The sequence below is a fragment of the Emydura macquarii genome, unplaced genomic scaffold (genome assembly GCF_026122565.2).
Source record: "Emydura macquarii macquarii isolate MOO-44397 ecotype Brisbane River unplaced genomic scaffold, CSIRO-AGI_Emac_v2 contig_587, whole genome shotgun sequence".
Taxonomy (NCBI): domain Eukaryota; kingdom Metazoa; phylum Chordata; order Testudines; family Chelidae; genus Emydura; species Emydura macquarii.
Window position 1 is genome coordinate 3470996 of NW_027130724.1, and position 25574 is coordinate 3496569.

The window sequence follows — 25574 nt, forward strand, 5'->3', positions numbered from 1 at the left end:
ACTTGAGTGTCAATAATCCTACGGTGCCCTTCACATGAGTCCGCTGTGTGCCCAATACAACAGACAAGTTCTCCCACAATTCAGTGGGAAAGTATCATAGGACAGCTCAGCTCACTGCAGTACAAAACACATGGCCTGTGACTCCAGAAATCCTAGCAACACACAAAGGTGAGCGCAGCACCCAGGAGAAGAGAATAACTCAGAGTGTGGGGATGGGAGACAGAATGAACCACACCTGACAGATGTTAATCACAGCACTTAGTGCACAACTGAAAGGCACTTAGATATTACAGGGATAAAGGTAGTACAGGAACCTAAACAGAATGGAATTAACCGTCAGTGTACACAGGAAGGAGTTGTTTCAGTGTTTCACCACAACTCATCCCTGTCTGTACTGAGGGATTTAGCATCATGCTGGTCACCACAACTCATCAAAATCGTGTTCTAATACTACCTAATTTTCCTAGTGAAGACAAGCCCATCCCAGGGATGGGACTGAGTGATACCTGAAACAGGGCTCCTGAAACATGTTACAGCCTTTGTGCTGTAACACAGATCAGGAACATAGTCAAAGCACAGCTTACTCACCTCTGTAAGACAAAGTTATGTCATAACCAGATCCCACGATGCAACTGTTTGTGTGTAGTGCAGACAGGGCCTTAGCACGACTTCTCTACAACAGACAGGGTACCCTTAGCACGACTTCTCTACAACAGACTTGTGTGATCGCAGCGGCGGGGAGAGACTAGAGGGTACCACCAGTTGAGTGATCTAGAGGGTAAGTGATTAGCGGCTATACTGCAGCCCCATGTTGAGTTGTTAAATTTGTATACTCACAAGACGCAACAGGATTACAAATTACAAATTTTATTACAAATTAGGGCAATGTGCCCAAGTACATTTCTCCAAAGCTGGAGCAAAGAATAGAGAACACCCCAGAACAGACAAAAATGACACGCGATATATTACAAAACTAACAGGTAGAAGAGGTTGCTCATTTTGTGCAGTAACTGCAGTTCTCTGAGATGTGTCCCCCTAGGGGTCCTCCACTTCATGGGTGCATGCGCTTCTTGAGCTCTTGATCAGACGTTTTCAGTTAGCAGTGTCCATTCGGCCCACGTACGCCTCTTTGTGCTGGATACAGGGGCTATAGAGGGGTGTGTGGGCAAACTCTCCTCAGTTCCTTCTCCACCCAGACATCCTCTTAGGGGACGTTTCCCCCTAATTAGCATATAAACTTTAGCACTCATGAAACCTAATGTCCTGAGATTAAAAAATATCTTTTAATTAAAAAAAAAAAAAAAAAAAAAAAAGGGGTTTCTGCTTCCTTGTTAATATTTATTAATCTCACAGCAAATCAAACGGACTCAGAGGTGGAATCAGACAACTAAAGAGGCTGAAAAAAACCCCGGAGACATCACTGGTTTTTGCTAACTTCTTCCAGCTGCAATGATCACAGTAGGTGCAAGGTTTTTAGACAGAAACGTGATTTTTCAAGTTGAAGGTACCCCTTCAAGTATTGCTCAGAGGATTCAGTATATGCCATTCAAGTCAGACTCCTAAGAGCGTCCGTAATAAAAGAGGGATTTCAGTGGGTTTGGAGGAGTACTCCCATTGCCTTTAGTTCAGGCCCATTCTGAGATGGGCTGGAGAACAGGGGAAGTCCATAGGGAATTCTCATCCAGAATCTCTTATAGGTTGGGAAGGTTAAAGGTGAGTCAGCACTATTCCATCTAGATCCCACAGTGGCTCTGCCCTACAGCTGATCTGATCAGCTCTTACATTAATATAGTGCTTTTCATCCCACAGTGCTTTGCAAACAAGACACAGGAATGAGTGCTGTGACCTCACCTGCAGCTCACAACTACGATCACACTGCATAAACAGTTTAAGAGAGGAAGTGAAGAATACAGGATCCACTTGAAACTGATAGGAAACTTTACATTGGCAAGGCCTAACTTAGAATCCATATTCGCATTTGGCCAGGACAGTGGAGTTCAATCTCCTAATTTACTGCAGAAAGCAAAACAGAATCTATGGTCAAGAGTTGCTGGGTTTTAGGTCTCATCCAAAAGACAGCAAGCACCTCCAGCCCTACAGAGTTCTAGAACTGGCCAAAAAAATTTAGTTGAGACTTCAATAAAGATTGCAAAATCGCTTTTTGAATAAAACATAAAGTTGGTAGACATTTTCCAGTCTTTCCAACAAAAAAAGCAAAACAAAAACAAAAAACCACCTGAAATACACCAAAGTTCTCTCTCTCTCCACTACAAATTTTTTTTCAGGGTTGGTTTGGGTTTTTTTGGGAAAAAAAATATATATAGGAAATGTAGGGAAAATGAAAATGTTTCCAAATTTCCCCACTCTAAAAACTGAAATGTTCAGATATTACGTTAATATAGCATATTTAATTTAGCATATAGGTTGCTAAAATAGATAGCTGGAGGTTCCTCATCCAACTACTGACCCAATCTTTGCTTTGAGATCTGACAGGATCACAGCACAAGCTAGTATAGCGGGATTAAGTTTTACATCAAACACTGAACACAGATGAATCTGTCCCTACAGAAATGCTGAAGGACAAGATGTGGTGGGGAATGTTCAGATCCCAAATCGTTAGCAGAACATAGGTGTAGGCATAAGTTATATATAATATCTATCACATCAACATTATTAAGAGCAGTTTTCTCCATTATTTAACTGCTCTTAGGTTCTCTACATCCATAACACCTAAAGCCAGAGGGCGTGAACTCAGGACTCACCAGCCTTTCCCACACTCTTGAATAGACTGGAAAGTTGGCATGTACGGACTTAATAGAAGTCACACACTAGCATACCCTTTGCAGAGCATGGCGGGTTAGCTGTACGTGATCACAGTCAAGCTGGTGTTCCCAGTTCCCACCGCAGATGAATCAGTTGAGGGTCCCCCATGCACCTGTCACTCTGTGCACAGGGGAGGGGGATGCCACAGTGAGAAGCAGAGTTCCTACTGCTGGCTGCTACACCAGGGGTGGCCAACCTGTGGCTTGCGAGCCGCATGTGGCTCTTTGCTCATACAAATGCGGCTCCGTGCATTGTATGGGGTGACAAAAAGTTTTTACTTTCAAATGTGAAATTGACCAGCTGCCGCCGAAATTGACAGATCAGCACGAATTTTCGGTGGAGGGTAAGGTAAATGTGGCTCTTTGCGGTATCTATAGCTATTTTTGGGCTCTTCGTCTCTGACTGGTTGACCACCCCTGTGCTACACCATGGCTATCACAGAGTCTTCAGCGCTGTTCTCCTGGTCCAGGCCTACCCGGCGGATGGACGCCCTGTATTTCTGCCTCCCCAGCTCGATGATGGTTTCAATCTCGTCCGCAATGTCCTGGCGGCCACTCTCCTTCATGGCTGTGATCAGCTTCTCCACACAGTTTTGCTCTTCAGAGTTTTGCTGGGCCCAGGAGAAGAGCATGTTCAGGATCTGCGTATCCAGGTCCTCCCTGACGAGAGCAAGAATCACAGAAATAACAAATCCACCATCCCTCACAGCATTTACTTGAGTCTGTGACCAGGTCCAGATCCCAGAAAGTGCCATCATTTCACATTAAGGCAACTCAGTGGGACTAGCTTTCACTACCCAACCCTTAGTTTTCAGCTGTAAACCAAACTATTTTGATTTGAAAGTGCTGCTACAGTTCCTCAAGCTCCCATTCTTGGCAGTAGCCTGAGTTCCCTGATCAGACAACATCTCCCATGATACGTCAGAGTTTCCCTTCTTGGAGAGATGAGGTAGTGCATCAGGAGAGTCCCTAGCCATAGAGCACCATGGGAGATGTAGTCCTGGCTGGGAGCACTGCCCATAGAAAATTGAAAAAGGAGGCACCCAAACTACAACTCCCATAAGACACTATGGCAGCATTTCCAAACTGAAACATTTCAGTTTTCAGACAAAATATTTTAGGCTTCTGATATTAAAAAGAAAAAATATGACTTTTTTTTTTTTTTAGTCATAATCCCAATTTACCACTGAAAAACAGTTTCAGTGGAAAATTTCCCATCAGCCCTAGAGGCAACACTCCAACCCTGGAAGTGTGTTAGTCCATGGGGCCACCATATTGATCTCTGCACACAAGGCTCACCTGTGGTTGTATCCTATTCGTTCAATCTGCTGATAGGTCAGTCCCAGGTTCAAACCAATGGTTTGCCAGTCAGCTCCAATGCGCCTGGCGATGCCCAGTAGATTAGCTTGCGTCAGGTAGCCGGTCTCGGCATTCCCCAGGTTCAGGGGAGGGAAGGAGAAGCCGTCTCTTGGGATCTGAATGCTCAGCCCAGCGGGATTTCAGTTTCTATTCGATGGAAAAGAGGGAGACAGAAGTGGTCTCTGCTGGAATAATTTCCTTTTAAAGAGGCAGTGCCAAGTCATTTAGTTGAACTTTACTTCCCCATTAGGTGCGGAGAGGTAGATTGATCATGGGCTCTATGGTCCCAATTGTCACACGTGCTCACCACCCACTGTTTAATTGACTCCAGTGAGAGCTATGGGTGCTCAGCACCTCTGCCAATCTGTCCCACAGCACCCACAATCACAGCCTGAAGCAGGAAATCCCTCTTGGCCCTGGCCTTGGAGACTTATTTTTCATTACCAGTTGCATCCTGAGTATTTGTCCCGCAGTATTAAGAATCTTATTCTATGCCCCAAGCCAAGGCCTTGCATGTGCCAGAAGAGGGACTATAGTCCACAACCCTTACTTTGGGGTAAGCCTTACAGTGATGTTTAAAGAACAACAACAACATTTACAGGTTAGAGTCTGCTCAAGAGAAATAAAACTAAGCAGCTACCTTTCCTGGCATGACACACAGCTTGGCCAGCCAGATCCCTTTAAGACCCCGCTGACAGGGTAGACTAGGTCTGGAGGCCCCCTGCTGGCCAAGAAAAAGGTAGTAAAGAGGTCTTCCAAGCTGTCTAAAGTGGCAGTGTGAGACACAGCCAATCAGGGCCCAGCAGACTCACATAAAAGGAGCTGCAGGGCCAGACCAGAGTGAGTTCAGTTGGCTTGTAGGAACCAGGGGAGCAAGAGATGCTCTTGGCTGGCTGCAGGAGCTGAAAGGCTGGAGAGAGCAGCTGCTAGCAGGGCTGGCTGCAGGAGCTGCAAGGAACTAAGCAGGTAGTTATTGGGAGTGACTCAGCAGAGAGCTGGGGTCAGTGAACTAATTCCAAGAGGGATGGCTCAACACGAAAGCTGGGGTCACGGAGGACTCAAGTAAAGGCAACGAGTCCCCAGGGAAGAACCTTTGGGGTCACTACTCAATTACGGAGTAGGAGCCTTGCAACCTAGCCAGACCAAGCAAGGGTACCATGATAAGCCCTGTTGGACTGGTGAAAGACTGAGCTAAGGGAGGACTGCAGAGAAGAGCTTGCCAACAGAGGGGTACCATAATGAGCCCATTGAACTGCTAAAGGACTGAGCCTAGGGAGAGATTCAGGACATTTTGGACTTAGACCCCAGAAGTGGTTTGTTTGTTTGCACATGGACTGTGTGTGACTCAGCTGGAGGACTGAGTCATCAGAGACCTGCCTGACAAGCACAGTGGCTGACACGGGGCACCGTGAGCCAAGAAATTGAGGAAAAAAACTGCAGGCATGCAAACACTTGACCAGGGGGCACTCACGAGAGGTGGGTACCACCCCATTACAACACCATTAGCTCAATCCATCACACTTCAACACAAAATTTCATCAAAACTCCTTTGAGCTGCCATGCACTGGACAATCCTTCTTCTCAATATTCCAATCACCAAGGTATTGACATGCAAGATGGAAACTCTCCTCAGTTCTATCCAGCTTCCTCCTCCTCAAGGTCCCTCATTCACTCAGAGAACAATCCAACCCCTGCAACATTTCATCCTGTCAATCCCAGCTCTGCACTGTGCTAAATAGAATAGGACAGGAAAGTGGATAACTAGAGAACGATGGGGAACATTTCTAGTTTCTCTCTCACACACACACACACACACACACACACACACACACACACACACACACACACACACACACACACACACACACACACACACACACACACACACACACACACACACACACACACACACACACACACTTACTTTTCTTTGGAGGAGGAAGGCCACTGAAAAGAGCTTTAGTAAAATGTTCTATAAGAAAGCTGGTGCAATTATGGCTGGTCATCTTCCAGCGATCTCATCACCAGCACCCTATCCCTCACACTTAAGACCTGTGAAAGCACATGCACAGCTATTCCCTCCTTCCCCCTTACCCTCACGAGTGCATGCACATACACTCCCCTTTTTAAAAGAAAAAAGAAATTCTTCACTTTCCTTCATGCAGTTTCTGCAGATGACAGCTCTGGCTGTAGTCCATCCTACTCTTTTCATGGCTGAGTACGAGAATCTTCAACTTAGGAGGCCAGCACTAAAGTCTCCCCACTCGTGTTCAGCCTCCTCTTAGGTGACAAAGTAACTCACAGGCAGTTTGATTGGCAGAGTAGCCAGCCAATGAGAGTCAGGCCCTTTCCTCTTCTGGGTGGCATCTTCAGGTACATTGTCTGGAACTTCGCCACGATAGAAGGAGACCTTCACAAGCAGGGGAGATCACGGAGTAAGACCCAGATGGCATTTCAATGGCCATGTCTATCTGTGCTGCATGTTTTCTATTTGGCAAGGATCATGTGAGAAAATTCCCACCCAGTCCCTACAGGACACCATAGTGTCCATTTGTATTTTAATTGATTGGGTGCCATTGGCAAAAATACAAGGATCCCCCATAGAATCCAGCCCCCTCTCCCTAACTGCTACTAAGCCAACAGTTCATGGCAGGCAGATAACCATGGTCACCAGCCTCAGTGATGGCTGACCATTAGTAGTCAAGCCACACTCTCTCGTTGGCACATTTATAGATCAGTCTCTGGTGAGGAAAGGCAGAAACTCGATTCGCTGATGTACTCACAACACTCCGGCGCTGTGGCAAGGAGAGAGCCACAGGAAAGCCGATGCCTGCGGAAGAAGAAAATGAGTATCTTGGCTGGTGGGCACTATCCCCAGAAACTCACCTGCCCTTTCACAGCTTGGCCTTTCCTGTCCACTTCAGAGGTCACATAGATTTCCTTCATGTTCTTCAAGTGGGAGTAAAAAATGAATGAGATCCGTCCGTCCACACAGTCTGGGCGGTCTGAACGGAGCCAGGGAAAACCAATCAGTGCAGAGAAAACCTTCCTGCTCCTAGTCAAGGGCTACATCAGCAACTTCCCAGACTAGAACCCACTCCTCCTCATTTTCTGGCTCATCCCCTTATGGGACAGGGCTGCCACCCTTGACCGTGGAGGAAGCAGATCATGCAAAAGCTAAAGGAAAACGGCCACCGGAGGGAGAGGAGTTGCAAAAAGTGCAAAGGGAGGGAAAGACGTTGAGGTTAAGTATTGCATCTGTTCTTCCCAGAACTAGTGAGCAGGGAGAATCAGCTGGAAAGTTATTACAAAAAATAAGCCATCTGTCTCTTTTACATTTCCTTAATGGGGGGAAAATATGAGTAGAGATAAAGGGAAAAAAAATTGCTGCATGTTGCCTTAGGACTCATACACCATAGCATCCTGCCAAATGCCCATGACAAAGGGTAGGTGAGGGTTTCTGGTGCTCTGAAACAAGGCTACTGTGTCCTGTGTGGGTCAGTGATAAAGGGTCTGATTCTGGGTTCATCTACCCCAGTGCAAATCAAGAGCCACTCCATTGTCTTTGATGAAGTCACTGTGGGTGACACCAGGGTTTCAGAGATCAGAAGCGGACTCTGAGCGCAGCTATGACACCCTGCCCCACCTTAGTGTCACAGGATATAGTCTTGTAGTTTTAATCCCACCCCGTGTTAAGATGAGTTAGTGAAAGAGGGAGAGAAAATGAGGATGGCCAGCAAGACAGACAGGCATTTAAACTCCACACTAAGTTCTCTGCGCTGGATTGTTCCAAGGACTTCCTCCCCATAGTTCAGCCTGGTCCTGGAAGCAGCACTGGAAGCAGTGATTCCATTGGGAGAATTCACTACCAAAAGCATGTCCTCTAGGCCTCTCATTTATCTCCAGCACAGGCAGCAGCACTAAGCTTTGTCCTCCAAACCAGCTGTGCGAATGCATAGCGGAACGGCAGCTGCTGGGAGGGAACTAAAGGTGAAAGGGATGGAGGAAAGAAGGAGAGCGGGTTGGATGAGAGGGCTCTGCCATACCGGCATCAATGTTGATGCCTCGCTCGAAGGCTGCGAAGAACTGCTCTCCCTCAAACAACTCCACAATATCAGAGGGCTCCGGTCCCTGGTAGCGGTCGTGAAGCTTTCCCAGAACAGGATCAATCTGCCAGGGATGAAAGCGACATGGGGGTCTGGTTAGGTGTTGCACATTCACAGCCCCTGCGATAGAAGTGGGTCCAAGACATCTTTCTCTTGCACTTTCAGTGGAAAGACAGTTTATTTTTCCAAGAGAAAAATTAAAAATAAAACCAACATTCCCCTAACGGTCTATTTTGTCGTATAAAAAGTGACTTTGCTAAGAATCATGTGGCTCCCCTGGCATACTTATAAAACACATTGTGTCCATGCACACAAGTATGCTCAATGGTTTGTAGTGGGGGAGAAATGACTATTTATACTATTCTTGCTGCCACCAGGGCTAAATCCCAGCATGGTCAGAACTGTTCCAACCTGCCCTGGATTAGTGCCAAGTGGATGGCACGGCCCAAGTCTCACTGGCCCTCTTTTTCCTACATTAGCAGGTTGCTGAATCAGACGAGTTGTAAACTGGCTAGTTTAATTCCATTTTTAGGTCTGGGGAAGGAAGCAGAGTGTCTAAGCTAAATACAAGTTGAGACAGACGTGTATTTAGCTCAGACACTCTCTGCTCTCTTCCCCGGACCGGAAGAGTTCTGTATAGCTGAAACACTTGTACCTTCCACCCACAGAAGTTGGTCCAATTGAAGGTATTACCTCACCTACTTTGTCTCTCTCTCTTATCCTGGACCAACCTGGCTACAACAACACTGCAATCAAAGGTTGAAAATTCCTTTGGCATCATTAGCAACAGCAGTGATGGTGTTTGGAAAGATTAGTTTTACACCTTTCAATAACCCTTTAAAACCAAGAAGTTATTCACTCCTCTTTTCCTCGAATGTTTAGCCACAGGGAGACATGTTCCACACATAGCCCCTGTGCTGCAGTGCCTCTTAGCTGAGGCCAGGACACAGTCTAAATGCGCTGTGCCTCTGCTGAAAGCTTTATCCTGGGGTAGCAGCATGCAAATGCCTGAAAACTACAAGCTCTTGCTTCTCAAAGACAAGTTTGAGTTAGGCTAATACTGTGCAGCATATCTCATCCCACACATGGATGTGTAATATCCTCCCAGTGCATTCTCTGGGACCAACGCTGGGAACTTCCTTGTTAGGAAAACAGACTCAGTGCCTGGTGCCACTGAAGTCACAGGGAGTCTTGCTATTTTAGCTTCATTGAAGCCAGGATTTCACCCCTGAGGCCCAAGAGTTGGAGTTTCCTTGCCGGTGTTTATAAACATGTTTTACTTCAATACTGGACACAATACACAAGAATGATACATAGCGGGGAGCAGCCAGCCCAGGAGATAATAACGGGATGGCACAGCTTTCACCATTGTCAGGCTGAACTAGACTGGTAATCGTTGCACCGGACAACTGTGTGAAATAAGCTACTGCTCTGTCCGCTTCCCAGTGGGCAGGCTGCATGTCACAAAAACTACCATTGCAACAGGAACCCTCAATTAATCAAACAGCCAAAAGGCAAATGGGCATAGACATCTGGTGAATATGCCAGGCACAACTGCTCCCACTGCCTGTCTCCAACGGCTCAGGACTGAGGTCCCTTGGCAAGGCAGCGTGTGAGGTACCTTGTGCTTGGGGACACACTGCAGCAAGACTTGCTCAGGGTCCTTCTTCCTCTGCAGCGCTATGAAGTTCACCTGGTACAAGCGCAGTCTCTGGTACACCTTCCTGGCCATGCCGCCGATGTAGGTCTTGGTGGTGTACCACAGCCAGTACCTGGGGAAGAGAGCAAATGCGAGAGGGATTCCTCTGCCAGCAGAGAAGCCAAGGGCAAAGACAGGAATTTGAGGGGAGTGTGTCTTCAGTGACACTTCCTTTCTATCAAAGGGGAAAGCCAAAAATTAGGAAAAACTGGATTTTGAGGAAGGTTAGTCCTGTCCTCCTGGCACAGGTTATGCTCCAAAAGCAGATTCCCAGCCCAAGAGAGAGGGAGAGAACTTAAAAGGGTGGTGGGCAGGTTGCATCAGGAGCCTATGGATGAGGGAGGGATTCTGGCTGCTGGGAAGAGAAGTGGCCAGGAACCTCACTATTGAACGGCTATAAGTTCCGAGTGGGAATGTACTCGCTGGAGCATGGCCCCTGTAAAAGATACCTGGCGTACAAGAGCAACCAGCCATCTGCTCGCTGCAATCCAGGGGGAGGGTAGAGAGTGAAGTGAGAACAGAACCCCCCTGGGAGACAGAACCAAGCTTTTTGTTCTGTGCGCCAAGGAATTGGGAGTGTTAACAGGAAATATAAAGCTACGGTATTCCAGCCTTCTGGCTAAGGGGAAAGAGCAACCTTGGCAACGCACTGGAAAGGAAACTGGCAGGAACAGCATCATGGCTCCTGGGTTATGGAAAGGCACAACCATACACATTCTAGCCTCTTCTTCAAACACTGTCCGTGAATGGGTCAGAGCTCACCAGGAGAAGTGGGTGACTTCAAACAGCGCATAGACGTGGGTGAACTCCAGTGCCACCTGATTGGTGATGTCATCCCAGGTTTGGGCTTGTAGGTCGCCATGAAGAAGATGCAACTTGGAGCGATCCAAGGTGAGACCTAGATTCAAGAGATACAAACCTCAGTTTAGTGTTAGATGAATGTGGATTTGTAGATGAACGTGGACTGCCTAGCTTATCGCTTTACCAATCCACAGCTGGAGCTTTAGGTGAGTTTTTTTAAAACCACAATTGCTTACCTTTGGGAAATGCCAAATTCTGGCTCAGTCAGGGCACTTCCTTGGCAAAGGTCAGCCCTGAATATCTGATTTGCTACTCCTGTGCTTTCCAGAAATTCCAGTGGGACTCCTAGTCTTAATGTGTCAGCCACTTGATTACCTCCTAAGCAGATGGATTGTATGATCTAAGAGTTCTTTTCCCATCTCTAACTCCTACATGTTTGTACAGCACCTGGCACAAAGAGGTCCCAATCCTGACTGGAGCCCGTGTGACCCAGGGACCTATTGATGCCAACTAGCATGGGGCACAAAAGGTGCATAGGATTTTACAGGGCTTCCCTGGGTCTGATAGCTACATAATAGAGTGACAAAGGGTGACATGTGAGGTCTCTAGCAACAGCCAGTAATACACCAGTCATCCCAATTATTGCGAGATGTATGTACATATAATATTTAAGGAATAATGTACCCATAGTGAAAAATATGTTCTTAAGGTATGTAAGTTAAGACAGGTCACCTGAAGGTGATAAACATGCTCCTTTCAGGCAGGAGGGATTAGACACGTATCTCTCTTTGTCTGGGCATGTGTGTATTGTCCATGTCATAGTGGAGACTTACTTACAGACTGAGCCAAATGCTAATAAAGAGATTGTGAAGTCGACAAGAAAGAACAATCAGCACGAGGAGCATCCAGTTTACAAGGAAAGACAATGGAGTGCGGGGTGTAAGTGCGGGTACAGAGGTACACCATGGATCTTTCACTGAGGGGAAGCAAGCTAACTCCATGACTTGTCTCGTGAACCAAAGATCGCAGTCAAGCCTGCTTGCAATACACTGGAAGGATTTTGGATGAGCTTAGCGCCATAAGACATAAAAGGAACTAGTTAAATAAGTCTAAGTTCTAGAATGAGAGTGATGATTTTACGGTATAGGTATCGATTTGTTTCCAATATGTCAACTTGCTATCATGTGAATCTCTTCTCTGTGTTAAATAAACTTGTACTTGTTTTCACTGTTATGATCCATATGTGTGGTGTGTGAAGCGGAGCCATGATGTGAGGTGTAACTGGTAAGTGGCAGGGGAGAGGTAACTGTTCCTTTGGGAGCAGTGGATCTGTGAATTCTGTGAGTGCTCGGTAGATCAGGGGCTGGACACGCCAAAGATTCGGGGGCTGGAGCTTACTGCTAACCTGCAGAGGGACAGCAGAGCCCCCATGGGCTGAGAGGACAGTGGCTGGTGGAGTTGGGGAGCTGAGGCAGGGCTGGTACAGTCAAGGCTTCCTCACACTAAGGGCAGGGGGAAGCGAGGGGTACCCCCGTGAAGCATCACAGCCCGCTGTGCACTATGGTAATATAAACAACAAGAAAGATCAGAGGAAAACCAGAATGAATAGGCTTAGACAAGGGAAACTCTTGCATTTGCCACAGTGTTGTCCCTGTCCCCCCCAACTCCTCCCCAGCTCAGCTAGACAAATGTCTCTGTGGGCTAGAAATCAATTTAACCAAAGACAAATTAAATTGTCAAGGCAATCATTTCACGGTGTGCCATTGCAGTTGGCTGCATTCGGCCTCACTTCCTGTCCTAAACTGCACAATGTGAAGGTTGAGCCTCGATGAACAGCAGCCACGTTACAACACACACAGATCGCAACAGGCACTGTGATAAAAGCTGCAAACTGGCTTCTAGCCAGGTTGTTAATCCTCTGGGGCAATAACTATCCTTCCTATTATTCGCCTGGACAGTACCTACCACAATCACGTGATACTGCAAGAATAATAATTCTAGACTAGGGGGATAGTGGCTTACAGCCCCCCCCCCCCCCCCCCGACCTCCTAAAATTCACAGCCATCAGCAAATGAATCACTTCCCCCCCTCCCCATCTAATATTCATCAGATATTATTCTACATCTCTTTTCTTTTAATTTAATACCATTATGGATGCTGCGCCATCTCCAGACTTCCGACAAAATCCCCAAAAGCAGAAGCTCTCGGACAACCCACTGGCAGCCAACATGGCTGACCAGGGAGATGCTGCCCCTCTGAGACTATCAACACCAAGTATTCAAGGGATCAAATCAGGGACTCGGGAGACAAACATCTTTCTGTATGACGATGACAGCCTCCTATTTACTAAAAATCTGGCTCAATCTATTTCAAATAGCCTACAGACAAATGATAATTTTGGCGAATTCTATGGCTACAGGACAAACTGGGGTGAGCCTGAAGCAGCAAAGATCCATTAGATCCAGTTGGAAGTGGCTCTCCTAGAGGGACATGTAGACGGTTACAGACAAACCTCAGATATCTTGGCATCCTGTTCCCTAAGGAATTTAAAAACATATTGAAGGATAACCTAGCCCCATTAACCATGCATATAATAAGCAATTTAAATAGATGGCAGGCACTACCTCTCCTCCTTGGGGGAAAAACAAAATCAAAACAAATGCCCTTCTCAGGACCCCTTTTAATCTAAATTCCCTCCTTAACCATATTTCTCCCTCTTATTTTACCAAAATTGACATGGTCAGGTCCTTCCCGAGGGGTACTGGTAACAAACCAAAGTAGCCTTACTAAGAGTACAGCTCCCTGTTAAAACAGGTGGTTTGAGATTTCCTAACTTTAAACTATACCATTAAGCAATAATTCTTAGCCAAGCAGCACAGTGGCTCCTTCCCTCACGCTGTCGAGTCCCGGATTGGCTCCAGCTGGAAGCAGAATTGGTTGTTCCTTTACCCCTTTCCAACGCGCTGCACTCAGAGTGCTACCGATTCCCTAAAGAACAATTATCTGCTATCGTGACAGCCAGAAATACTTGGCATAATGTGTCTATTAAATTCAAAAATCACCCCCTTCTACATACCAGGGCCTCTATCTGGGGTAACTTGAAACTCTGTATAGTAGACAATCCCCTCATTGGGTCAGATGGAATTAGGGAAGGAACTTTGACCATCAGTCAATTTATTGAAGATGATCCCTTCCTCCCTTTGACAATAATTAAAGAAAGGTTCAATCTAGAGTCTAAGAAGGAGTGGCAACATATCCATCTTAAACATGCCATCTCCCATCTGTTTGGCCTTGAGGCCTATGATGCCCTGGCCCACCTGAACTGCTTTCATATCTCCAAATATTATTCAGATTGCCAAAACCTATGGCAACACTATATGCACACTTGGCCAGCAAATGTGAATTAGACATGGATTGGAGGAGGAACTTGACCAATTATTGTCTGCTCATCACTGGAAACAATTTTTAGCCAGTGTTTCAAACTGTTCCTTGGACCTCCATTTAAGATTAATCCAGTGGAAAATCATACAGAGGATGCACTGGATCTCCCTCCAACTGTTCAAAACAGGTGCCACTAAGTCAGAAAATGTGGGCGCTGTGATTCAGCAGGTGCTAATTTAGCCCATGTGCTCTGCGAATGTGTATGTTTTGGGCAGAACTTAATTGCAGAGTTATTTTTTTTCCTATTAAATAAATTGGATTACAAGCTAAACATGTAATTTTAAACCTAATGGATGTTACTTGGAGGCACCTGAAAAACTGTGGCTAAGCAAAGCACTAATAATTGCTAAAAGACGAGTTCCACAAAAATGGAAATCCAAAAAATGAGCTAAAACTGAAGACTGGAGCACAGACATTCATAAGCCTGGCTACCATGATGGGCTGAGATTCTCAAAATAGGTTAAAGCAGCAGTTCTCAACCGGTGCCACCAGTGGTACTTCGAAGAAGGCTGGGTGGTACGCGAGCCGTACCGCATCGCCGAATCCGCCACCGAAAGTGCCCCCCCCCGCCGCCACCATGAACCCCCCCCCGCCGTGAAACCCCGCCACCGCCAAAAGTGCCCCCCCCCCCCCCCCGCCGTGAAACCCCGCCACCACCGAAAGTCCCCCCACCCACCCACCACCGCGAAACCCTGCCGCCAAAAAGGGGCAAACGGCGGCACGGTTTCAGCAGAGGGCGTTGTTCACCCCATGTAACCACGCCACCGCCGAAAGTCCCCCCCCGCCGCAAAACCCTGCCGCCGCCGAAAGTCGTCCCCCCTTTTTTCCCCGAGTGGTACTCGGGGAAAAAAAGGTTGAGAACCGCTGGGTTAAAGCACTGCTTAAAATCAATGGGAACTGGGAATCCAAAACAGCCATAATATTTTTGATGGATAAATTATTGTTGAATGTACAATCACCGTTACTGGTCTAGATCCTGTCTTAAAAGACCACTTCCCAACCATCATGAGGACGTCCGGAGTTCAGTTTTGCTTCACCTTTATTAGGAGAATGCTGCAGCTAAACAGCTGTTTGTCAGTCCCTTATATTGTTTCACAATATAATCAATCCGTATTCTGTGCACTGTTGGAACCTAAATCTTTACATTTTCTGAATTGCTAGTGTTGGAGAGACCTGACTCTAGTCGCAACGTTAATGGAGTCACTCACGATTCACACAGAGATCAGAATCAAATTTACAACCTTACTGTTGCTTTCATTTAATCTTGTGCATTTAAAACAGTATATAATGTTTGCAAAGCATTCAGGGAACCAGAAGGCATTAAATCAAAAGATATACTTTGCCATTTACAGAAAACACTAAGTGTTTTCCTATTTCCCCAGGGGTCAAAAGAGGTTGTTACATTACAGTAAGGGAGGAATATCATGTTTCCATGGGATGGTGTGGGCGTCAGCATTCCTTTATGATGAAAGAGGACCTGTCCCACCAGCACTCTTCAGAAGCAATGGGAAATATCTGCAGCCTGTTACAGTCCTTCTACTGATGTACTAAGCTTTGTGGTTAGGAACATTAGAGTCCAATGTGCACACCCTGAAAGGCGCTGCTTGTTCACAGTACAGTTTATTACATCAGTTCCCTTGGGGAAATTGAAAGATCACCTAACAAGTACCTTGATTTTAGCACAGATGCTTTCCACTGCTCATTTCTGGGCATAAACTGACCTGTGACCCCTGGAGGTAGTGGGAGCTGAATTCTGACTGGCCTGAGGAAATCCGCAGTGGAATTCTGGGACAGGCAGAGCAGGGGACTGGCTCTGGACTCCGGATCATCCACAATCTCCTCCAACTCCTCCGCCGACACTGGCAACACCTGGACGTTGAACAATAATCAAATCGGCTTAATGCCTGGATGCCTGAATACCTGAGATCACGGAGGCAGAAAGAGGGCAACAGCACCACCCGTTCAAATGCCAGGCCTGACTCCAAGTGAATCCCAATCACTGAACCCAATGCCACTCATAGTTATGCTGGTGTAAACCTGACCCAGATTGAGTCTTCCTGGTGCTACTGTAATACATTTAAACAAACAGCTACCCCGACCAGCCTCGCTAGCTTTAATGGGGCTGCTCCAGAGTTAGAACAGCAGGATTAAGAGTAAAGTTTAACCCACTGAATCTGACTTGCTGAGCTGGTCTGTGAAGCTTTCCGTTCTTGGAGGTGAAGCACCAGGCTACAGCTGCATGTCCCTTGACAATGCTGCCTGCTGGCTTATCGGGAGCCTCATTAGCAGAGCTCTGAGTAGAATCCCATTCAGCCTTCCACAGAGAAGGACAGAGGGGCCAGGACTGTATCAAGGAAGGTTGTATGGGAGAGGGGAAAGAAACAGGTGGGTTTTTTGTTTTGGTTTGTTTTTTTATAGGGTACAGGATTAGTCTTGCCAAGTCCCCTGCCTCACAAGCCCCAGACTGTGACCTGCCCAGATATATTTGTCCCCAGTCCCATAGCCTGGAAAGATCAAAGCCTCGGGGGATGGTAGGAAGCGGCAGGAGGTGGGGGACACAAAGGGAAGAACATTGCTATAATGCATTATGGCAATGATTTGCGGAACCCCTCAGCACCCAGAACACCTGCTAAGGTCAGTGGCAGCTGCAAGCATTCAGCACTGTGAGAAGCAAGGCGCTCAGAGCCCGACCTAACACCCATTGACTCCACTGGGTGTTGAACCAGGCCCTACCTCAGCTATACCTGCTAACTGTTACAATGCTTCACATATGACCTATGTGAGTGCTAGCTCCTGCCAGACAGCTAATGACCCAGCCCATTTCACAGAGAGGGAAACTGAGGCAGGGAGGCTCTGTGATGTGCCTAAAGCCACAAGAAGCCCTAGTCAACCCCAGTTCCCAGGCCCGTGCTTGGCCCACCCTTCTTTCTCATTTAGTACACGTACCCTATTACCTACTCTCAGCGCCAGCACAGGCCAGCAGTAATGCCAGAGCTTACGTTTTAACATACACAAACACACCTGCAATCTGACGCTCCGAGTCTCCTCTGTGACTCCAGGAGGGAAGATCACTTTGATGTTTGGATCCACAGTGGAAAAGAGCAACGTCCCCTCCAACGGGACCCTGCATTCATTCTCCACAAGCCGAGAGACGACCAGGAACCAGGAGAAGTGGAGGACACTACAGCAAGCCATGCGCTTCTGGTACAGAATGTGGGGAACAAAGAGAACACAGGTGAGTGACATGATACAGTGCCTTGCAGACACAACAACCCATTCCTTATTGCAGCAACACTGATTGACACCAGCTGAAATCAAGGGAGTCATCGAAAAATCAATGGCTCCTGTTTCTTCAGGATACGTACAGATTTAGATGCAAAGAAGCGCCACCAGTAAAGCCTATTTTCTTTAACACCTGAGAAGAGACTTGCACCATCAGAGCTGGAAGACCATACATTTCATATCCCACTTTCAGTATGTCACACCACACAGACTGCAGACGCAGCCTAGACATTGTGGACATGCGAGCCTGCAGCACATGCAGTGCTCCTAGGATTGATCGCTGGTAGGGTGGGGAGAGCACAGGTTGAACCTTTGCACAGCACCCCGCAGAACATCACAAAACATGGAATAAGACGAGGTCCCAGCCCAGTGGATCTTTCGGTCCAATACTAATCCAGATGGAGCATTGCATCCTGGAGCCTGTAGTCCCTACAAGCCGCGCCTCCGTATTAGAAAAAAGGGCTGCAGGTGCAATCCATTTATAGAGCCCTGCAAAATTGGCGGATACCCGCTTCATATCCGCATCCACGGATATCCACAAACCATTTTTGCAGATTGCAGATCGGATGCGGATACAAATTTTGTCTCCACGCAGGGCTCTATCCATTTATACCAATTGGACACAGACCTCAGGTCCATGAGAAGCTGCCACGCTAGCTCTGGGCTGGACAAAGTTAAGACTTGCCACCGGCTGCAGGGCAAGTCAGATAACTCGCACATGACAAGGGGTTAATCCAACCTACTTACCTTTAGCTTTCCTCTCCGCTTCACCTTGGTTTGCAGGTCGCTCCAGCTCTGCCCGTCGAAAGTCCGAACTACCACCTCTCGCTCACGCAGCGTCTGCGGGGAGGTGTAAGGCATCCAGATCCGTACCTCCTGGTGAGAGACAACAGGGCATTTCCATGAGACATCAATAGGAACGGCAGCCTACTCTAGCTGTGCTCTGCAGCCTCTAGACATTCCGCTACCTAGGCTGGGGGGGCAGGGGGAAGAGGCCAAAGGGCAGCGTGACAGGGTGTAGCAAGCCTCTGCAGCTCCCCTGTTGGAGGCGCCGCTGCTCTGTCACACCCTGCCCCAGGGAACAGCTTTCTGAGAGGAAAAAAGCAATGAGCTTTCGATCTCTGGGCTTGCTTAGAGAAGCATCCTTGGAGCAGCCGTTCTGGGAATCACTGAGAGCTGGTCCTCCAGCAACTAAAGGGCTGGGGATCAGCAACACCCAATTAAAGGTCTGAAGAAAAGGATCTGCTTGCTGCTAGCAAGGCAGTTCCTGGCTGGAGCCCCTGGAGTGAGGATAGATGCTCCTGAGGCTACAGGCAAAGGAACAACGCTGGGCCAGGCCCATTGCTAGCCACAAACGGTGGCCAGAGCTCAGAAGGAACCCTGCTGATTTAATTCTGGGGAGGGAATTAAGCCCCAGATGGGTAAGAAACCATATGATTAATAATTGGCCCTGAAGGGCAAAGGACTACTTCTATCTGAGCTTGTTGTACCCTAGAAGGGGCCTGAACTGTGCGACTGGCCAGAAGGCCAAACCACAGAAGACCCACAGAGGTAGGCTGACAGCCTGCCAGGGGTGCTGGAAGCTGAACAGAGCACCAGCACCATGCTTGGACACCAGGGGATGCTCACAGAGGTGAGCACAATCCAGCACAGGCAGATTTTCAGAAGAGAGCACGGGTGGTCATGGAAACTGATCTCTCCTGCAGTCCACTGGCACCAGAGTCAGCCAGAACAACCGCCCCCAGTTCCCTGGCTGTGCTCGGGACAATGCTCAGATGGCCTCCAAGAAAGTTCAGGGGTTGATCAGAAGGTGAGGAATTTCCATGCAAAGGCCAGTGAGCTCCTGTTGGCCATGACTAGCTTCACTGAGCTACTCATGAAAGTGTCCATCAATGGGGCATGAGTCCCTTTCCTGGCAGACTGAGGTCACCCACAGGAGCTGGCCCTCCCGGTAGGAGGAAGAGTTGAACGGGGAGGGAGGGTGTTCTCCTTCAGAGAACAGCCTGAGTCATGGCAGAAGGGATGCTGAAGGTGTGGGGACAGCATGCTGCTGGGGCAGGAGACACTGCCCTTTGGGGGATTTGCCCTGACGCTGAGAATTCCCTTTCAAGTTTGATCCTTGTGGCTATTTATAAGCAGCGGTTTGTGGTTCAGCAGTTAGCACACAGAATCACAGTAGCCCATGCAACATGATCCTTTCCAGCCACAAGGGAGGGTTTTCTAACCGGTCACATTTGCACATATGGACCCAGGGGCTATCGCACACATGGAGTTCTACCCAGCCCTGTCCTGCCACTCACGTGCTCTTACCTGCTGGAATTCAACCCCATGAGGCTGCAGCTCCAGGACTTTGCTCAGCAGGATGTCGTGGTGCCTCAGTTTCACCCACTGTGGGTCAGGCGAGAGCGTTTGGAAATGGATTGTTACTGGGGAGGTGGCAGCACCCGGGGGGAAGTAAAACTGGATACCGCAGACCAGGTTGACTTTGCAGCCTTCAGGGGTCACAGAAAAGCTTCTGAAAAAGAAGTGATTTATGAATGACATCTTGCAATGACTTCCATTGGTATTTGCAGCGCAGTTGTAGCCGTGTGGGTCACAGGATATTAGGGAGACAAGGTGGGTGTGGTCATATCTTTTACGGGACTCACTTCATCTGTAACACACTAACCCCTCTTTTTATCCTTTGACTACAGGCATGTTAATGGGTCACGACCTTGAATGGCCCCTTAAAATGTACACTAACTGCTTTTGCTAAACTATCTGTTCCATCTTGTATTTAGCTGTGACACTCTGAGTATCTTTCCCAGACCTGAAGAAGAGCTCTGTGTAGCTCGAAAGCTTGTCTCCCTCACCAACAGAAGCTGCTCAATAAAAGATATTACCTCACCCACTTTGTCTTGCAAGGACATCACACATCATTAAACTTTTGCTTTCCTGTGTCTTGTGATTGGCAAGACTTAAACTGCATGTAATGGAGTAAAACTCTGGCTTGTCTACTTGAACTGTGTAATCTCTTCGGGACAAGGACTACCCCTAATTATGTGTATGTACAGCACCGAGCACAAAGAGACCCTAATCTCGACGGGGCATATAGGTGCTACTGCAATACAAAATAATAGTAACAAAAACAGAGACAGCATGTGAAATACCTGTCCTCACTGGGTACAAGTAACACTCTCCGTAGCTCTCCTGAGCTGGATTCATCTGCAGTAAATCAGAAGAAGAGGGGTGAGAAGGGGTGGGTACCAGGCATAGTGAGGGCAGAAATTCCATTGATTTGAGGAGTGCAGGTGATTAAGGAGCGTTCCTCTTGCAACGCTGTGCTCATCAGGGGCTGTATCCAAATCCCACTGAAGTCAATGGGAGACTTTCCATTTACCCCAGGGGCTTTAAATCAGGTTCCAGGAGGAGGATGGACAGGTCAGTGTACTTTTGATGCCTCTCCTTTCTTTTTCCTGCACTTGGCAGCCATTGCCCTGGCTGTCCTGGCATCTCTGACTCTTCTCTACCCCTCCCTGTTTATGATCTGCACTGTACCAAGCTACTCTATGGCAGATGCTTTTCGGGATCTTTCAGCTTGAGGACTTTGCCAAGAGGCTGACTTCCTTTTCCCAGCTGACTTCCCCCCACAACCCTATCTCTGCATCACCAGCAAGAAGATCTTTTCAATGATTAGACTGAGCAAAAGCATCTCCAGAGATTTCTTACATTTCAGAACTGACTCACAAAAAATTTGAATCCCTCCCCCAGAACTAGCACAGCCTGTAACTGAAGATGCAGGCAACCTAACATAGAAGCTCCTGGACAGTCCTCCTCTCTCCCATATATACCCTCTAGTATAGCAAAGCCCACATCTAACATAGATTGTAAACTCTGAGAGAGGGGCTGACCCTTCCATCTGTGTGTGCAGTGCAATACACACTTGTAACGATGCCATGTCAGTAATGATCCATTTTCTCCCCCCCCCACCACTCATCTCCAACAATCACATTCACACGCCAGCTTATGACACTTGCGAGAGCCTGGGAGCAGCTGTTTGAGATGCAGTCAAGCCGAAGAGATGTAATTACCAGATTGCAGGGGGGTCTCGAGTTCTCCTAGAGGATTGCCCCGCAGATGCACGAAGGGAGAGCTCTGGATCTCGGGGGGAATGGAGCGTAGCCTGTTGTTCTGCAAGTCAAGCCTGGACAAGTTGGGAAGGCTGGCAAGGGAGGCGGGGACGGTCTCCAGGAGATTGCTGTGAAGACGCAGCTGCTGCAGAGATCGCAAATTGGCTGCAAGTTAGAACAAGAAGAAAAATTGCCCCTTTTGTAAATACGTGAGTAGCGGTTCTAACATCCCCCCCGAAAACATAAACATCCCAGCCTGCCTGCACCAGACCCCCAAACACACACAAAATCTATTTAAATGACAAGAGAGGCACAAAGATCAGGGATCCAGAGAATTAGCAGGCTGGGAGGGCAGTAAGTAATTTGGGACAAGGACTATCTTTTTATTCTGTTTGTGCAGCACAATGGGGTTCTGGTCCATGGCTAGGACTTCTAGATGCTACCGCAATAGAACAATCACGGCAGAAACCTGGGCACAGTAATACAAAATCAAAGCTGCGGAAATAGCTCCATTCAGAATGCAGGCTTATGGTCGCCGAGTCCAGCACCAAAAGGCTTTCTGGATTGGTCTGGACTCAACATGGACATATTTTAAAACAGAGCAACCCATCAACACCATTAGCCCTCAGTGCTTCAGCTCACATCAGCAAATGCAGAGAAGCTGAGATCCTCAGCTGGTGCATGTCAGTTTAAAGTCAATGCCATTACCCTGATTTACAACAACTCAAGATCTGGCCCAGAGTCTGCTGAAACTTCAAAGAGCCCAGTTTACTCATTGACTAAATTGACAGGGCTCCATATGGACTATATCCTGCCCCTAGCCAGTCATGTAAGAGATACCTCCCGATCCACAGTCCTGCTTGGGGGTGAAGAAGTAAGGGAGAGGGGCCAGCGACAGACCCCGAATCCCAATTAAAGGCTACATTTTACATGTCTTCCTGTTCAAAGACACCCCCCCAAAACCCACCCATTTCATGTCAGGAGCCAGGGAGGTTCATTCTCTCTTTCTTCCAGGTGTACCTCTTACCAAGTGAGTCGGGGACACCCATCAAACGATTCCCTGAGAGATCCAGCTCCATGCAGTTACACAGACTCCCGATCTCTTCAGGAAGTGATTCCAGTGCATTTTCAGACAGGTCCAGGCTCTGCAGCGCTGCCAGCTCCCCAAGGCTCCGTGGCAGATCCCTGAGCTGGTTTTTCATAGCAGAGAAGAAAGTCAGCTTACTGAGCCGGCCGAAGTCTTCGGGTAGCCCCACCAGGCTGTTGTGGCACACCAAGAGCTCACGGAGACTGGCAAGGTCTGTGATGCAGCTGGGCAACCTGGAGAAGCTGTTAAAGCTGAGATCCAGATGAGTGAGACATAGTAGACTCCCAAACTCTTGTGGCAAGGTTGTCAGGGAACCTTGCTGACAAGCACCAGATTCATCCTTGGCATGGCCACCTGGGGGCATAGAAAAGCAGAGAGAAAGGAGTCCACATTACATGGATTCTCAGACATGCATGTACAGCTTCCTCTGAAATCAACAGCATGTCAAACTGGAAGTTCAGACAACACTACCAGGGATTAGTGCATGCAAGCAGATTACAAAAGCAACGTGTATAGCACAGTCCAATGGCTTGTGTGCTCAAGTGGGGCTCAGGAGACCAGGGTTCTATTCCCAGCTCTGTCACTTGGTGAGTCACCTGTATGACTTCCCTGCCCCATGCCTCAGTTTCTCCATCTGTAAAATGGGTTGTATCAATTGTGGAGGGCTCTGTATTGCGTGTGTGGTTCTGTGGTGCAGGGGTATCTACATTGTATGTATGAGGGGTCTGCTTTAGTATAGTCATCCTTTTTTTGGGTCCAATCTGAGCCCCTGGACTCCTAACACCTACAAACGTGGTGTGTTAACAGCAAGGGAGGAGAGGACAGATTTATACGGTACACAGTGGGAGACGGGAGAATGAGGAGTTAGAGAATGCACTTATGAAAGAAGCAATTTTGGCTGAAGATGAGTAGGGAGGCATATTTGGCCATGGAATAGTTTACCCAAGGGAAATGGAAGGGAGGGGGGACTACATGGCCTAATAGATTTTCCCCATCTCGAACTTCTACAAGTTTAGGTTTGATGGGAGGTTTGCTCAGGTATCTGAGAGCAAGTTTGGCTCCAAATAACAAATCCAGCATCTTCAAAGGATTTCTGGCTTGAGACTACCAGGACAAGTGACATGAGGAAGCCACATGATTAAAATTCAAGCTTCCATAAATGTACCAGTATCCTCCCTCCCTCCCATTCGCCCCTCCCCTTCTGATGTGCAGTTTTAAATGCTTTAATTAGATACAACAGGATTTTTTGTTGTGTAATAGAAGAAAGATTAATATCTGAGAAACCCTGGATTAGCAAATGGTAGGCCTTAAGTAAGTAATTCTTAGTGAACCAAGTTTTTCCATTTCAGGATACTCAGAGTATCTGAGCACCTCACAGCAGAACTCTATGGAGATGAGGAAGTATTAACATGCCCATTCTACAGATGGGGACCTGAGGCCAAGACCCACAAAGGTATTTAGACTTCTAACTTTCCTTGATTTCGAATACCTTTGCAATCTGGGCCAGGGATACTTGCCTAAGGTCACATTCTGGTGGAGCAGGGAAATGAACCAGGTCTCCTGACTCTCAGGTTAGTGACTTAACCACTGGATCATCCTTCCTCTCTGATGTGCACATACAGTTCCTCCCAAGAAGACTGGGTAGTTCAATGTTTTTCCAAGATTACTAAAGACACATCATTCATATTTACAGCCTCCTAGTGTACAGAAAACAGGAAGCCAAAAAAGCGATACAATGATCAACAAGTATTTATGCACGGATTATTGAATGTCATCATATCCTAGACTGCAAGTCGCAGGCACACCCAACTCCAATCCTTTTTGTGCTCCTGATAAAAACATAGGGTAGCCTCTTTGCTGGTCATTCTTGAACCATGTTCCCAGCCTGTGATGCCGGGCACAGGACAAGGCTTTGTTCAGAAAGCTACAGCAGGATGAAATTCAGAAAAGGGTATAATTAAGTCTCATAAGAGGGGGAGGGGGAGAATAATCACCAAAAGTTCTTTAAATCAGACTCTCCACAACTAAAGATCCAAAACCCAGTCTCAATTCAAGTGACATTCAAATGAAAGGCTGTGCCTGTCAGACTGAATCAAGTCAGGAAATTGGTCCCCAGCAGCTGTGGGAACAAAGGATGGTAATAACAGCCCTTATGCTGCATCTTGCAGAATCAGGATGCTGCTCCCCGTGAGGCTAACAGACCCAAAGCCACTGCAAGGGGCTCTGGTGCACATGGAAACTATAAAGCCCATTCACCCTCTAGGAGCAGAGAAAAGAGCCAAGCACGGATGAATGGGTAGGAATGCTTCTTCATGTCTTACCTTTGAGTACCAGGGACTTCAGGCTCTTCAGGAGAGGAAGGCTGCCCAGTGTGGCATCTATAAGGGCCTCATTGCAGTTCAGTCGCAGGAATTCCACCTGGGCCACCTCGTCCCTTCGTTTCTCAAACAGCTCGAGGAACTCACGACAGCCGGCGGGGTAAACATCCAGGTTCAGCCTGTTGCCTGCCAGGTGGCAGCGCTCGAACGCAGCAGTCACCAAACTGCCCTCCCCCAAAGCTGCCCCAGTCTCCGGCAGCTCTGCCATCTTCTGCTGTTAGTCCACTGGGACTGGAGCATGTTTTGACTTGCCAGCCAGGCAGGCACTGGCAGCACCTCAAGGCAGCCGTGAAGAGGAGAAAGGAGGCTCTGAAAGGGGACATGAACACACAGTGAAGCCCTCCTGCCTCTGCACAGCCTGACTGGAAGGAGCTTGTAAACACAGCAGCTTCCAACAGCAGCAAGATGCATCGGGATGATACGTATGTTACTATAGATTTTATGGTCAGTTAGGGTGATCAGATAGTAAGTGTCAAAAATCGGGATGGGA

At 47.7% G+C, this 25574-nt stretch overlaps 1 protein-coding gene across 1 annotated transcript; it reads right to left on the reverse strand.

Moving 5' to 3' along the window:
• Nucleotides 1–896: 896 nt before the first annotated feature.
• On the reverse strand, nt 897–25292 carry PIDD1 (p53-induced death domain protein 1). Its single transcript, XM_067540539.1, is given in 16 exon segments — nt 897–3482; nt 4122–4288; nt 4290–4328; nt 6484–6591; nt 7068–7186; nt 8228–8351; nt 9909–10059; nt 10749–10884; nt 15950–16097; nt 17250–17429; nt 18258–18386; nt 19821–20025; nt 20660–20714; nt 21581–21784; nt 22647–23060; nt 25028–25292. Coding segments are annotated over 16 exon segments (2682 nt in total). The 3' UTR covers nt 897–3244.
• Between the last annotated feature and the right edge of the window lie 282 nt (nt 25293–25574).